The 13,402-nt window shown below is 46.3% G+C and overlaps 1 protein-coding gene across 7 annotated transcripts in view; it reads left to right on the top strand.

The window, feature by feature from the left end:
• Nucleotides 1-13,402, top strand: part of fgf13a (fibroblast growth factor 13a) — a 288,256-nt gene that overhangs the window by 204,270 nt on the left and 70,584 nt on the right. For 6 of the 7 annotated variants that reach the window (XM_078412229.1, XM_078412230.1, XM_078412228.1 and 3 more), the window contains one exon: nt 5,443-5,553. In XM_078412229.1, coding sequence (XP_078268355.1) covers nt 5,443-5,553 — 111 coding nt within the window. Of the gene's footprint in view, nt 1-1,370; nt 2,053-5,442; nt 5,554-13,402 lie in introns of those variants that run through there. The other variant, XM_078412231.1, reaches the window with a different exon arrangement.

The following is a 13,402-nucleotide window of genomic DNA, read 5'->3' on the forward strand; positions in this document are numbered from 1 at the left end:
AGGGAGGGCGGCACATCCTCTGCTGATCTCCATGTTGGTGTTGTGGATCACATGGGGGTGGGGTGTCCGTCCTGGGCAGCAGGGTAGAGATCACGATCTTCGAATCAGGGAATTCCTTACTGGCCTTTACTGCCATCCTCTTTATTGCCCCAGCAGTGCCATGGCGTAGGGTGCGCAGATCATTCATACCTGTATGGATCACAAGGTATTGAGGGCTTCCGATGGTGTCTTTGTTCAAGACCCTCATTGCATGGTCTGTGGTGTTGCACGTTTTAACTAGTACCTGGCGACCTGGGAACAGCCTCTGGGGGTCCAGAAACTCTCTCTCTCTCTCTCTAGTATGTGTCAATGATAAGTAGAAAATACTCAGCAAATCAGACAGCATCAGTGGGGAATGAAACAGAGTTCACGATTCAGCTTTATCACCTTACATCCGAAAGGGAAAAGTTAAAAGTAAATGAGTTTTTTTCAATGTTAGAAACGTGATTGGACTTCTTACCCATGGATGAAAATTGAAATACTGCACGGCACCGGCCAAGTGTGTGTACGGGTAACCGGACCACACACTCCAGATCACCGCACGTCAGTTTAAAATGTAAATGCTGCCTTCCTATTAGTGACACAAAGATGTGCAGATGTTGGAATCTTGTGCAAAACACAAAGTGCTGGAGAAACCCAGCGGGCCAGGCAGCATCCGTGGAGGGAATAGACAGATGTTTCAGGTCGGGACCCTTCTTCAGGCTGCATTGATGAAGCGAGTCTGAAGAAGGGTCCTGATCTCAACCATCTTCTGTCTATCTCCTGTCCACAGATGCTGTTCCTCCAACACTTTGTGTTTTATTATCTTTCCGCTAGATCTTGTTGTGCCCTCCGGTCACAACACTTTGTGTTATCACGTAAAAAAAAACTCTGATTTTTGAAGCCCATAAAAAAATCTCCCCTTATCCTTCTCAGCTTCTGGGAGACCGGGCCAACACCTCCACACCTGAAGCTCCACAAGCCTCCTCTGCACCCTCACCACAACCCTCCCGGGTGTACGCAGAGTGGAAGGTTTAATATTAGGGAGCGACGCTGGGCTCTGTCGGGTTGGTTGTGTTGATTTCACTGGGAGCGGGTTGAAGTTGGCAGGGCATAGAGACCCAGAATTAGCGATGGTTTGCACTGAGGGCTCGCACCGTCTGGGTGGGAGCGAGCGCTGAGCCGGCGTTCACCTCAGTCGCAGGCTGGGCTGTGTGTGCTGCATACAAATGCCGGGGCTGAGACGAGGGGCACGTTGTGTCTGGCGGGGCGCTCTGTCACACTGGCCAAGTCCCTGAGATCTAGATGCCTCTCCGCTCAATCGCAAGCGTTGTGAGTCTGACGCCAGTACTGCGGTTGGTGTTTACACACGTGTGTGTGTGTGTGTGTGTGTGTGTGTGTGTGTGAGAAAGAGAGAAGACATTTATTATCGGCTCTGATGAACACAGACCATCTTGGGCTGGGACGAGGCTACTGGTAGAGAGGCTCCCTGTGAGTGGCGCAGGAGAGGGTGACACTCGCCCAGGGGCAGAGAGAGAGGGGCAGGCAGCCGGCAGCCGCTTGAACAGGTGTTTGGAGAGGAAGGAGCGGCGCAGAGTTAGTTGTCTCGGACTTCCCGACGCGACCCGGCGATGGCTCCCTGTCGGTCCAACACTGTTGAATCGCAGCAAGTCGGCGCCGCTTCCCAGTGAGCCGTAGCCTCCCGCTACACACCGACCCCGGCTTCAGTGGCGAGGCCATGGTGACTGGTGGCTTGGAGATTGATTCACAGACCACAGTCGCTCTCCTCTCGCCGCTCGCCCGAGTTTGAAACTGTTCCCTTGCCCGCCCGCCGACCGGTGACCATGGCTGCAGCGATCGCCAGTTCCCTGATCAGGCAGAGGCGGTTAGCCAGGGAGCGCAGGGAGCGTGGTATACCCACCCGGAGGATCAGCAGTCCGAGTGAGACCAAACCCATCTGCGAGAAGAACTGGTTCGCCGTCTTTTCCAAAGTCAGGATCTTCGGCTTGAAGAAGCGACGCCGGAGGCGAGCAGGTTTGTATTGCTCCCGACCCCACGGTGTGTGCTGAGCGCCGGGAATCGCAGTGGGAGACCCCTGCCCGGACCGTGCACGACCCCCACCCACCCACCCCCGGGCCGGGTATGTGCCTCTTGCAGGGGCTCAGTGGCTGGCGGCTTGTACCCGGGACTGGCGCGGCTATAACGGTGGAGAGGAGAGGAGAGGAGAGGAGAGGAGAGGAGAGGAGAGGAGAGGAGAGGAGAGGAGAGGAGAGGAGAGGAGAGGAGAGGAGAGGAGGAGGAAGAGAGGGAGAAGAGAGGAGAGGGAGAAGTGGAGAGGGGGAAGAGATGAGAGGAGAGGGGGAGGAGAGGAGAGAGGGAAGAGAGGAGAGGAGAGGGGGAAGAGAGGGAGAAGAGAGGAGAGGGAGAAGAGGAGAGGGGGGAGAGATGAGAGGGAGGAGAGGGAGAAGAGAGGAGAGGGAGAAGAGGAGAGGGGGAAAGAGATGAGAGGGAGAAGAGGAGAGGGGGGAGAGATGAGAGGGAGAAGAGGAGAGGGGGGAGAGATGAGAGGGAGGAGAGGGAGAAGAGAGGAGAGGAGAGTGTGAGGAGAGGGAGAAGAGGAGAGGAGAGGGTGAAGAGGGGAGACGCATGACCGCGGGGGGAGCAAAGGACCCTCTTGAGGGTTACCGGGTCTTGTCCCCGAAGTTACCGCGGGTTCCAGGCAGCGACACCCCCGAGCCCCGCCAGCCCGAGACCGTGACCCCCCCCCCCCCCCCCAGAGGAGCCCACACACGGATCTCAGCCCGGGTCAGTAGCTGTGCTGTGATCCGCTGTGTTCCGCCGGGAGAGCACACAAGCCTCGTGGTTCGCCCACCAGCTGCCGGCAGTGGACGCCGCTACCCCACGGGCCGGCTCCAGGGACCCGGTTCAATTCTGACCTCGGGTGCTGCCCGTGTGGAGTTTGCACGTTCTCCCCCTGACCGCCTGAGTTGATGCTCCGGTTTCCTCCCAGTCAGTCCCCAAGACGTTAATGATTTGAGTTAGTCCTCAGTGTGGTTTAGAGAGTCAAAGGGGTCCGTTGTGTGCGCGTGGAAACAAGGAACTGCAGGTGCTGGTTTACAGAAAAACGGACACAAAGTGCTGGAGTAACTCAGCGGGCCAGGCAGCATCTCTGGAGAACATGGATAGGTGATGTTTCTTGGCGGGACCTTTCTTTAGACCCTTCAGTGTGTGGGGGTGGTAATAAATCGCAGGGAAATATAGAGAGAGGGCTGGGACCGATGGCAGTCAGATGGATTAAGCTAGTGAGGGGCCTGGACTGTGCGGGACCCTCGAAAATGCGGGGCCCGTAGCACATGCTACTTTTGCTACCAGGTTAATCCGCATTCCTGATGGATTGCTTCCATTAGACCTTGTCAAGGACCAAATAGGCTGAATGTAGAACACAAAATGCTTGAGTAACTCAGTAGGTCAATGGTTCAATGCTTCTTTATCAATGAATGAAGAACCATTGACCTGCAGACTTACTCCAGCACTTTGTCAGGCGGCATCTGCGGAGGACATGGAGGTCTGGAGGATATGATGTGTTGAAGTGCATTCTCTGTGTCTCTAGTGGGATAGGGTGGTAAATGTTTGTTGCTCACTGGTTCCTGCTGTCCTCACATCAGTCTGCTCATTAATCTATCGCTCCTGTGGCTGGAAGCTGGGTGGCAACTCAGTGCTAGCCTGCTGAAGAAGATGAACTGATATTCCGTTTTTCGTGAATCCGGGATGTAATTCCAGCATAGATGGCAGTTTAAAGTTGGCAAATAAATCCTCTTTCAGCCCACCATGGGTTAAAATAACACTGAAAGCAGAGTTCTGATTCTTATGTTTGGGGAGGGAGGAGTATTGAAGATTTAATTGGAATCACTGGTGATGAGAAGGGAAGAGTGAACTCTGGTTGGTGAGAAGTATCTCAGAGCTGTACAGCATGGCAACAGGCCTTCGGCCCACTTTGTGCATGCCAACCATGTTGGGCTAGTCCCTGCATTCAGGCCATAGTCCTCTAAACTCTTCCTGTCGATATATTTGTCTGAATGTCTTTTGTGTCATCTGCTTTGGTAGCTTCTAGGTGCAGCTCCCTGTCTGATGGGATCTCAGTCAGAGGGGACCCATTAGGGGTGGGCATGGGATGGAACTTCTGGCCCACCTATCGGGTGGTCCTCTTGGCATGGACATGGGATGTCATCAGTCATGGGTCGTTCCAGCCACACTGACAGAATAGGGAGGCATTTGACCAATTAGCAGGGTGTTTTTAAATTCATATATAAAATCGTTTGAGTGGAATAAATGAGCATTTTATGTGGGAGCAATGTTCTCGCACTGGAATCTTTCCCAGAGGCTGCAGAACCCCCGGTATCAGTTTTTATGAATGCAACGATAAAAGTGGAGATGGTTACGCTCCATTTTTATGCTTTGATGAACATGTTCCCCCGTGGGCTCTGAGCCTCTTATGAAGAAACTGCTACTCACTGAATGCCTGAAAGGTAGGTTTCTCATGGGAAAAGCATATATTCTAGTAACGTAGCATCCATCAAAGGAGAGAGCCAGGTGCATGTTCACTATTAAATATAATGAGGGGTTTCTTCACACCCCCGGGCACTGTTTAAAGAGTGGTCCATGCACTCCTTTAAAGAGTTACATGATAGGGCACTTGATATCTTCCGCAGAAATTTCAGCCGAATTCAACTGTGTGCGCATGTAGATTTTGTGACTTTTACTGATTCTTCTGCAAAAGATTGGAAGCATATAAATTTCAATGCTATAATTCTGTCGATCCACCCCAGTGGAAACTCTGTGTCCTTCTGTTTACATTCCAGGGATATTGGGCTTTGGAATGGAGAAGAAGGGTGTGAGCTATAGGGAGAGGTTGAGTAGGCTGGGTCTCGATTCCTTGGAGCACAGGAGGATGCGGGATGATTTTATAGAGGTGTACAAAATGACAAGAGTAATAGATCGGGTAAATGCACAGAGTCTCGTGCCCAGAGTAGGGGAATTGAGGACCAGAGGCAATAGGTTCAAGGTGAAGGGGAAAAGATTTAAAGGAATCTGAGGGGTAACAATCACACAAAGGGTGGTGGGTGTGTGGAACAAGCTGCCAGATGAGGTAGTTGAGGATGGGAAAATCCCACCATTTAAGAAACAGTTAGGCAGGTGCATGGATAGGACAGGTTTGGAGGGATATGGAACAAGTGCAGGCAGGTGGGACTGCTATAACTGGGACAGGTTGGCCGGTATGGGCAAGTTGGGCTGAAGGGCCTGTTTCCACACTGTATCACTCGATGACTCTGACTCCAAGCAAAGCTCTGAATGCGTGCTGCAGTGAACTGTGTTTTACTCCCCGTGCCTGCATCTGTCTAATGGAGATTTCACTTTCCATTTCAGAGCCTCAGCTCAAAGGCATCATAACAAAGTTGTACAGCAGGCAAGGTTACCACCTGCAGCTGCAACCCGATGGTGTGATCGATGGAACGAAGGAGGAAGGCAGTAGTTACAGTAAGTGTCACAAGCTTCGTGTGACCCGGAGGGTCTGTTCTCCACCCATTTCAGCTGTTTCACCTCGAAGAATGAAATGTATTTCAAATGTTGCCAGTCCCGATGATGTGCCTGTGTACCTCTTCCTCTATTATAATGGGAGAGTTTAGCATCAGAGGACATAGCTTCAGAATAAAAGGACATACTTTCAGAATGAAGTTGGGGAGGAAATTCTTTAGCCAGAGGGTGGTGAATCTGTGGAATTCATTGCAAAATATGGCAGTGGAGGCCGTCATTTAGTATTTTTAAAGCAGAATGCTTGATTAGTAAGGGCATCGATGGTTGCGGGGAAAAGGCAAGAGAATGATTTTGAGAGGGAAAAATAGATCCACTATGATAGAATGGCAGAGTAGACTCGATGGGCAGAATCATCTAATTATGCTCCTATGTTTATTGTCTTATGGTGTTATGGTCCTTACAGAATATTTGGATGCCTGTAATATATCCCCAGCTGTGTGATCGTTCTCCCTTTTTGTTTCCAAAATGCATTAATTTACCTTCAGCAAAATGAATCCTCGTTGCTATAATGGACTCTTAGATTAATGTTACAAGGCCACCTCCTCTTGTGTATCTGAAGATTCTGTCCAGGGTCATTGAATTGCCAGTCTTATCCACCTCTCAAGCAGGACTCTGTGATATCATATCATATTCCCATATTCATTACCACCATCACTTACTTTAAAATAAATGCAATCCTATATTCCTCTCACATCACCTCATTTGACTATGCTGTTGTTAGCAATGTGAACTATGACCATCCCTCCTTTCCACTACTTTTACTTTGCTGTAGTTCATGTTCCGTTACTATGTTCATAAGAAATCTTCCTTGGCAGGTAAAAAGCTTTTTGATACAAATGGTTAGAACAAGCACTCTTGTGACCTGTTTTACCAATAATACAATCACAAAATGCTGGAATCACTCAGTAGATCAGGCAGCATCTATGGAAAGAGAAGCAGTTAATGTTTCAGGTCTGGAACCAAGTGTTACCGACTCCTTTTAGAATGATACAATGGAAATAGGCCCTTCGGTCCAACTCATCAATGCCGACCAAAGTGCCTCATTGAAGGCTAGTCCTGTTTATCTGGTATGGTCCATATCCCTCTAAACCGTTCCTATCCATGTAAAGAAGGGCTCATCTGGGGATTGAACGATCGGGGTCCTCTTGCAACTTAGATCAATCAGCCGATTGGTCAGAGCCTAGCGTTGGCCATGTAATCTCAGAAAGTTGTTCAAAACAAATGTAGCATTTTTATGCAAAATTTGAAAGGAAGTTAGATTACAGGGATTGGTGAGAAAGCAGAGGAACGGGACCAATTAGGACGCTCCTTTGGGGAACAGGTATGGCCAAATATTCTCCTTCCATGCAGTAAATCTCAGTGACAACTTGGTCAGATGGATGAAACCAGATACATCATGGTAGCGAAAGTAATTCTTTTTTGTTTTAAAAGTCTGATATTTAGTTGCAGGTTTGAGATCTAAACTAAAGTTTTGTGTCAGAAAAGAGAGAACGCAACTGAATGCTATTGAAAAAACAGATTTATTTCATTTGTTGTCAACATCGATTTTTATCCAAATTATACAAAAATTGTATAATATTGTGCCTTCATCACCATCCTGTCCACCTGAGTCGTCACTGTCAGGGAACTATGCACCTGTTCTCCCAGATCCCTCTGTTCCACAACACTCTCCAGGGCTCAACCATGTATGGTGTAAGTCCTGCCCTGGTTTGACATACCAAAGTGCAATAACTCATACTTGTCCGAGTTAAATTTCATTTGGAAATTCCTTGGACCATCATATCATATCATATCATATATATACAGCCGGAAAATCTTTCCAACTGATCCAGATCCTTTGCATGTTTAGGAAAGAAAGTTGGTTGGTGGAAACTAAATCCTTTAGCTGAACACTTGATAAATTTGACAATGCCCTTTGTTCTCCTTAAGCTTCAGCTTTGGGCTCATAACAAAGCACAAATACTTTGGAATTACCCAAGGGATTGTGTAGATGTTGATACTCATGGCTGCACAGTTATCTATTATTTTCAATGGGCCTGTTCGGCTAAAATAATAACCAGAGATATGGCCAAGTAGAAGATTATCTTGCAAGTGTGACTGGAGTTATAATGTCTTGGAAACACAAATGAGTTATGTTTGGATTTAAGCACAGATAAATAGAAACACTTACACAGAACAAAATTTTCATCAAATGAAAAAAGCAATTTAAAACGCCATTCACAACAGATATATTTTCACAAAAATGGAACATTGTAATGATTTCTTAAATATGTTTTGGGACCATATGTTAAAAAATATAATACTTGCATAATTTGAACGTTTTAAAACAATTAGTTGGGGTAGCAAACCAAATTGCTGTCTTTGTTCAGCCTCAAGGTTACAAATGTGAATATTAAACATTTCTTGTAAATTTCATCAAATTAACACCAATTTCCTTTACTATATTAGCATCAATATTTAAGGGTATAGACAAACATATGAACAGGCAGGGTTTAATCGGAAAGAGTCCATGTGCAGCCAAATAGATACAGACATGAGTTATGATGCAAGAGTCAACACATCAATATATATCCAAATGCATATGATTATAATATATAGGAATATCCCCCCAAAATACTGATGGTGACCTAAGAAAGGAATGTTCCTATTCTGTATGATTCTACGTTCTATGTTTTCAGATAACACCTTTACACAGACTTGTATCCAGTTAGTTATAGTTGCTGCAATATTTCTGTTAGTGCCATAGAGTTGCATAGCACAGAAACAGGCTCTTCAGCCCATCTTGTGCAAGCCAACCAGGATAGCATTCTGGGTTGGTTCCATTTGCCTGCATTTGGCCCATCTCTCTCGATACCCTTCTCATCCATACACGTGTCCAAATGTCTTAAAAAAATTATAATTATATATACTTCTATAGCTTCCTCCGGCAGCTAATTCCAGATGCGGATTACCCTCCGAGTGAAAAAGTTGCCCCTGAGATCCCTCTTAAATCTCTCGCCTTTCACCTTCAACCTGTGCCCTCTAGTTTCAGAATCCTCTACCACAGAGAAAAGACTGTAAACCTTCACTTTATCCATGCCCCTCATGATCTTGTACACCTCAATAAGATTACCCCCTCAGCCTCCTGCACTCCAAAGAAAAATCAGCCTATCCATCCTCTCCCTACAACTCAAGCCCAGGTAACATCCTGGTGGATCTCTTCTGCACCCTCTCCAAATTATGTCCCTTCTATAGCTGGGTGAGCAGAACTGCACATACTACTCCAAGTGTGGCCTCACCAATGACTTGTAGAGCTGCATTATCGTGTCCCAATGTTTGTACTCAACAACGGAGGCAAGCATGCCATATGTCTTCATCACCATCCTGTCCACCTGAGTCGCCACTGTTCTCCCAGATCCCTCTGTTCTACAACACTCTCCAGGACTCAACCATTTACTGTGTAAATCCTGCCCTGGATTGACATACCAAATTGCAACAACTTGTACTTGTCTGAGTTAAATTTCATTTGGAAGTTCCTTGGACCACTTTTCCGACTGTTCAAGATCCTTTGCATACTTGGATATCCTTCCTCGATATCCTTTATATCACCAATGTTAATGGGTACTTACTAACAGTATTAACTGTATTGTCATCCAAATGGTTAATATAGATAACAAACAACAGTGGACCCAGCGCTGACCACTGCGGCACATCACTGATCACAGGCCTGCAGTCGGAGAAACAGTCCCTCCACAACTTCCTTACACTCTTTTCTCCAAGAGAATTTTGAATCCATGTGCAAGAAGGAATTGCAGATGCTAGTTTACACCGAAGATAGATCCAAAATGCTGGAGTAACTCAGTGGGTCAGGCAGCTTCTCTGGAGAAAAGGAATAGGTGACGTTTCGGGTCGAGACCCTTCATCAGACTCCAAAAAGTCTCGACCTGAAACGTTACCTATTCCTTTTCTGCAGAAATATTGCCCGACCCACTGAGTTACTCTACCATTTTGTGTCTATCTTCAATTTTGAATCCATTCAGTTAACTCGCCTTGAATTCCACACACTCAAACCTTCCAGACAAGCCTACCATTCAGGAACTTGTCAATGGCCTTGCTAAAGCCCATGTAGACACCATCCACTGCCTTTCCCTCATCAATCTACTTGGTGAACAGTTCAGAAAATTCCATCAGATTTGTAAGTCGCAATTTCTCAAGCATAGCTATCTATCTATTAGGGATAGTTGACTATCCCTAATCAGTCCATGCCTATCCAAATGCTGCTATATCCTGAGTCCCCTCCAACAACATATCCGCCTGTTGTTGCTAGACCAATATTCGTTTGAAAAAAAAAGTCGCATTTTAGTTGGAAGTAAATTTCTCACCTTCTGTCCAAATCTCTGAATAATAAAATAACTTGATTAAACTCGCGGAATTGATAGATGGGATTGTCCGAAGCACATCAGTGCCATCGTTCTTTATGTCAGTACACCTGGCCTCTCAAGGCTGAGTAATTGTAAGTGTTCCACAGACGTATCTGGGCACATTTTCAAGGATGGTTAATCCTCTGCTCTCTCGCTGAGAGGATTGTTCTTACTAACCGAGATATGACACTTTCCTCCAAGAATGCATAAATAAATATAAAACCGGAGGCTAAAACCTTAGATATTCATTTCAAAAATCAGATTTTGTTCCCAAAGAACAGACAGCAAAACTAAATTCTCTCCGCTATTGAAATATGTTGACCTGGACTAGTGAAAGATTAGAGTAGATGGTTTATGATCGAAATGGGAGGGATGGAGAGAGCAGCTTTTATCATATTAACATTTAATGTGATCCCATCTGATTGATATCTCAATTTTAACGAAGGTTTTAAAGTAAATGGGTTAGCACCTTCCTCAAAGAGGTGAAATGGGTCTTTTATATGGGGGATTTTAGCCTTCTAGGTGAACACCTACGGTGTAGTTAGTTTGATGTTTTCCTGACCATATTACACTTATTCCACTGTATTCAACGAAGGCAATGACAATCTTTAAATTCTCAATGCAAGCGAGCCTCCTGTAAGGGTATAAATAAGATTGCCATGGTGATACATGCTTCAGAGATGAGGATTCCTGATCCTTGATTTTCCCACAGTTTAATTAGATAAAATGCTGTCGCCCGCCCACACACACACTCTCACACACTCGCACGCAGCCAGCAGAGCAATTGCAACTCATCTGCGCAGAATGCGTTTCCCCTTCCTCAGCAGCAATTCAGCGCAGCTGGATGAATGACTCTCCCTGCCCCGTCCTTCCCTGATGTGAGGCTCATCGCCTGCCTCCTTATCCTGCCACCTTACCCTCCTCCCTCCTTCCCATCCTCCCTCGCTGGCAGCAGAATCAATCGGGGCTTTCGAAAGGGATTGGCAAGGCAGTCGAGGGCAAATCATTTTCAAGGCTTTGAGGAAAGGTGGGGGTCGTTTTACACAAAGAAACATTGCCTCAGTGGGTGGCTCCAATCTCTTGGACATAGAGTCATACAGCATGGACCAACCTGCTCCCTGCTGACCAAGATATCACATCTACACCAGTCCTACCTGCCTGCTTTTAACCCATATCCTTCTCAACCTTTCCTATCCATGTGCCTGTTCAAATGTCTTTTTAATGTTATTCTTGTATCTGCCTCAACTACCTCCTCTGGTAGCTCGTTCCATATACTCACTATCCTCTGTGTGAAACATTGCCCCTCAGGTTCCTATTAAACCTTTCACCACTCACCTTAAACCTATGGTTCTGGATTCCCCCACCCTGGAAAAAGGACTCTGTGTATTTACCTTATCTATTCCCCTCATGATTTTATACACCTCCATAACATCACCCCCAGCTTCCTGTTCTCCAAGGAATAAAGTCCTAGCTTGCTCAACTTCCCCCTATAACTCAGGCCATTGTGTCCTGGCAATAACTTGCACGCATGGTTCTAAGGTTCTATATTGCAAATATTATGGGGAAACCATTCGGCCCCATTTGGCCTTCCCCAACATTTATTTTCATAGTGGACCGGTGACCTAACTACAAAGACCCATATTTCTGTATATCTATTCAAATGCTGCCTTTATAAATAGAAGTAAAATTAACAATTGATGCAACTGTGGCGACTAGTGGCAGAAAATTCCAAATTTCTGCCATCCCTATTTGTGTAGAAGTGTTTCCTGAATGACCTCTCTCTAGTTTATCAACTCAATCTCCCTGTCCCAATCTCCTTGTACATCCACTCCATCAGATCGCCTTAACACCCTGAAAGTGCCAACATCTTCTCACCGTACAAATTCCTAATATTATTTCTTAACTGAAATGAATTTCTGGAATCTAAGTACCGTTCTAGTTAAAGATAATACAAAAGACTGACAAAGGGTTTTGGACCTGAAATGTTGATTCTCTTATTCTTCCCATAAATGCAGCTGACCTGGTGGGTGTTTCCACCATTTTCTGTTTTTACCATTTTGGTAAATACATACCAGGCTTCCCCGAAAGCCTCTCTATCTTCCCTAAATTGTAGTGATCAGAATTGCCCACAATGTTTCAGATGCAGTCTCACCAGGACTTTGTAACATTACTCTTGTACCCTGGTCACACTGATGAGATCCAAAGATTAACACTGCATTGGCCTTAAACAAAACATAGTGCTGGAAGAACTCAATGTATCAGGCAGCATCCATGGACAGACAGCATTTCATGTTGGGACCCTTCTTCAAACTCCACACATCACATTATTCTCCAACATATCCACTAACTTCAGCAAGATTCCACCACCAGTCACATTTTCCCATGTCCATCCACTCCGGCAACAGTCTGAAGAAGGGACCGACCCAAAACTTCATCTGTCCATTTCCCTCCAAAGATGCTGCCTGACCTGAGTTCCATCAGCACTGTGTGTCTTGCTCAAATTCCAGCATCTGCAGTTCCTTGCCAAAGCATCAGACTAGTCTCTTATTTTCTGTACTACCTATAAAAGACCTCTGTTGCAGTCTCCTGGGGACTCCCAGATGGATGGTTAGCTCTGTAAATGGTTCCTCGTGTTGGTGAGAGAATAGGGCTGTGTTGATGGGCATGTGAGAAAGAATAGGATGCAGGGAAATAAGTGAGTGAATGAGGTTGATGGGATGTCTGAGATCTCTTGTCCATGCTGACCAAGTTGGCATATTAGGCTAGTCTCACCCCCCCCCCCCCCCCCCTCCCCATTTGCCTGCATTTGGCCCATATCTCTCTAAATCCTTCCTATCCAATAGCTGTCCAAATGTCCTTTAAAAGTTGTAGTTATACCTGCTTCTTTAGCTTCCTCTGGCAACTCGTTGCAGGCTGGTGACTGACCATCAGAAGTGAGAAAAGTTACAGACAGGGCAGCGCAGCATTAGAGTTGTTGCCTTACAGCGCCAGAGACCCGCGTTCGATCCTGAATACAGGTGCTGTATGTATGGAGTTTGTACGTTCTCCCTGTGACTGCGTGGGTTTTCTCCGCGTGCTCTGGTTTCCTCCCACATTCCAAAGACATACAGGTTTGTAGGTTAATTGGCTTCTGTAAATTGTCCTGAGTGTGTAGGGTAGAACTAGTATGAAGAGGTGATAGCTGGACGGCATGGACACAGTGGGCCAAAGGTAACTCTAAAGTCTAAAGGTTTATAATGCAGAGGGAGGATGGGGAAAGGGCAGGAGTGAATCACGAGGATGTCCTGCGATAGGACGGAGGACAAGAGCAAGATTAGGTGATTAATGTTCAGGATGGACGGGAGTGACATCAGGAGCGAGAGGCAGCATTGCTCCATCATTGAGTAGATGCA

Source organism: Rhinoraja longicauda, chromosome 15, assembly GCF_053455715.1.
Source record: "Rhinoraja longicauda isolate Sanriku21f chromosome 15, sRhiLon1.1, whole genome shotgun sequence".
Classification (NCBI taxonomy): Eukaryota; Metazoa; Chordata; class Chondrichthyes; order Rajiformes; family Arhynchobatidae; genus Rhinoraja; species Rhinoraja longicauda.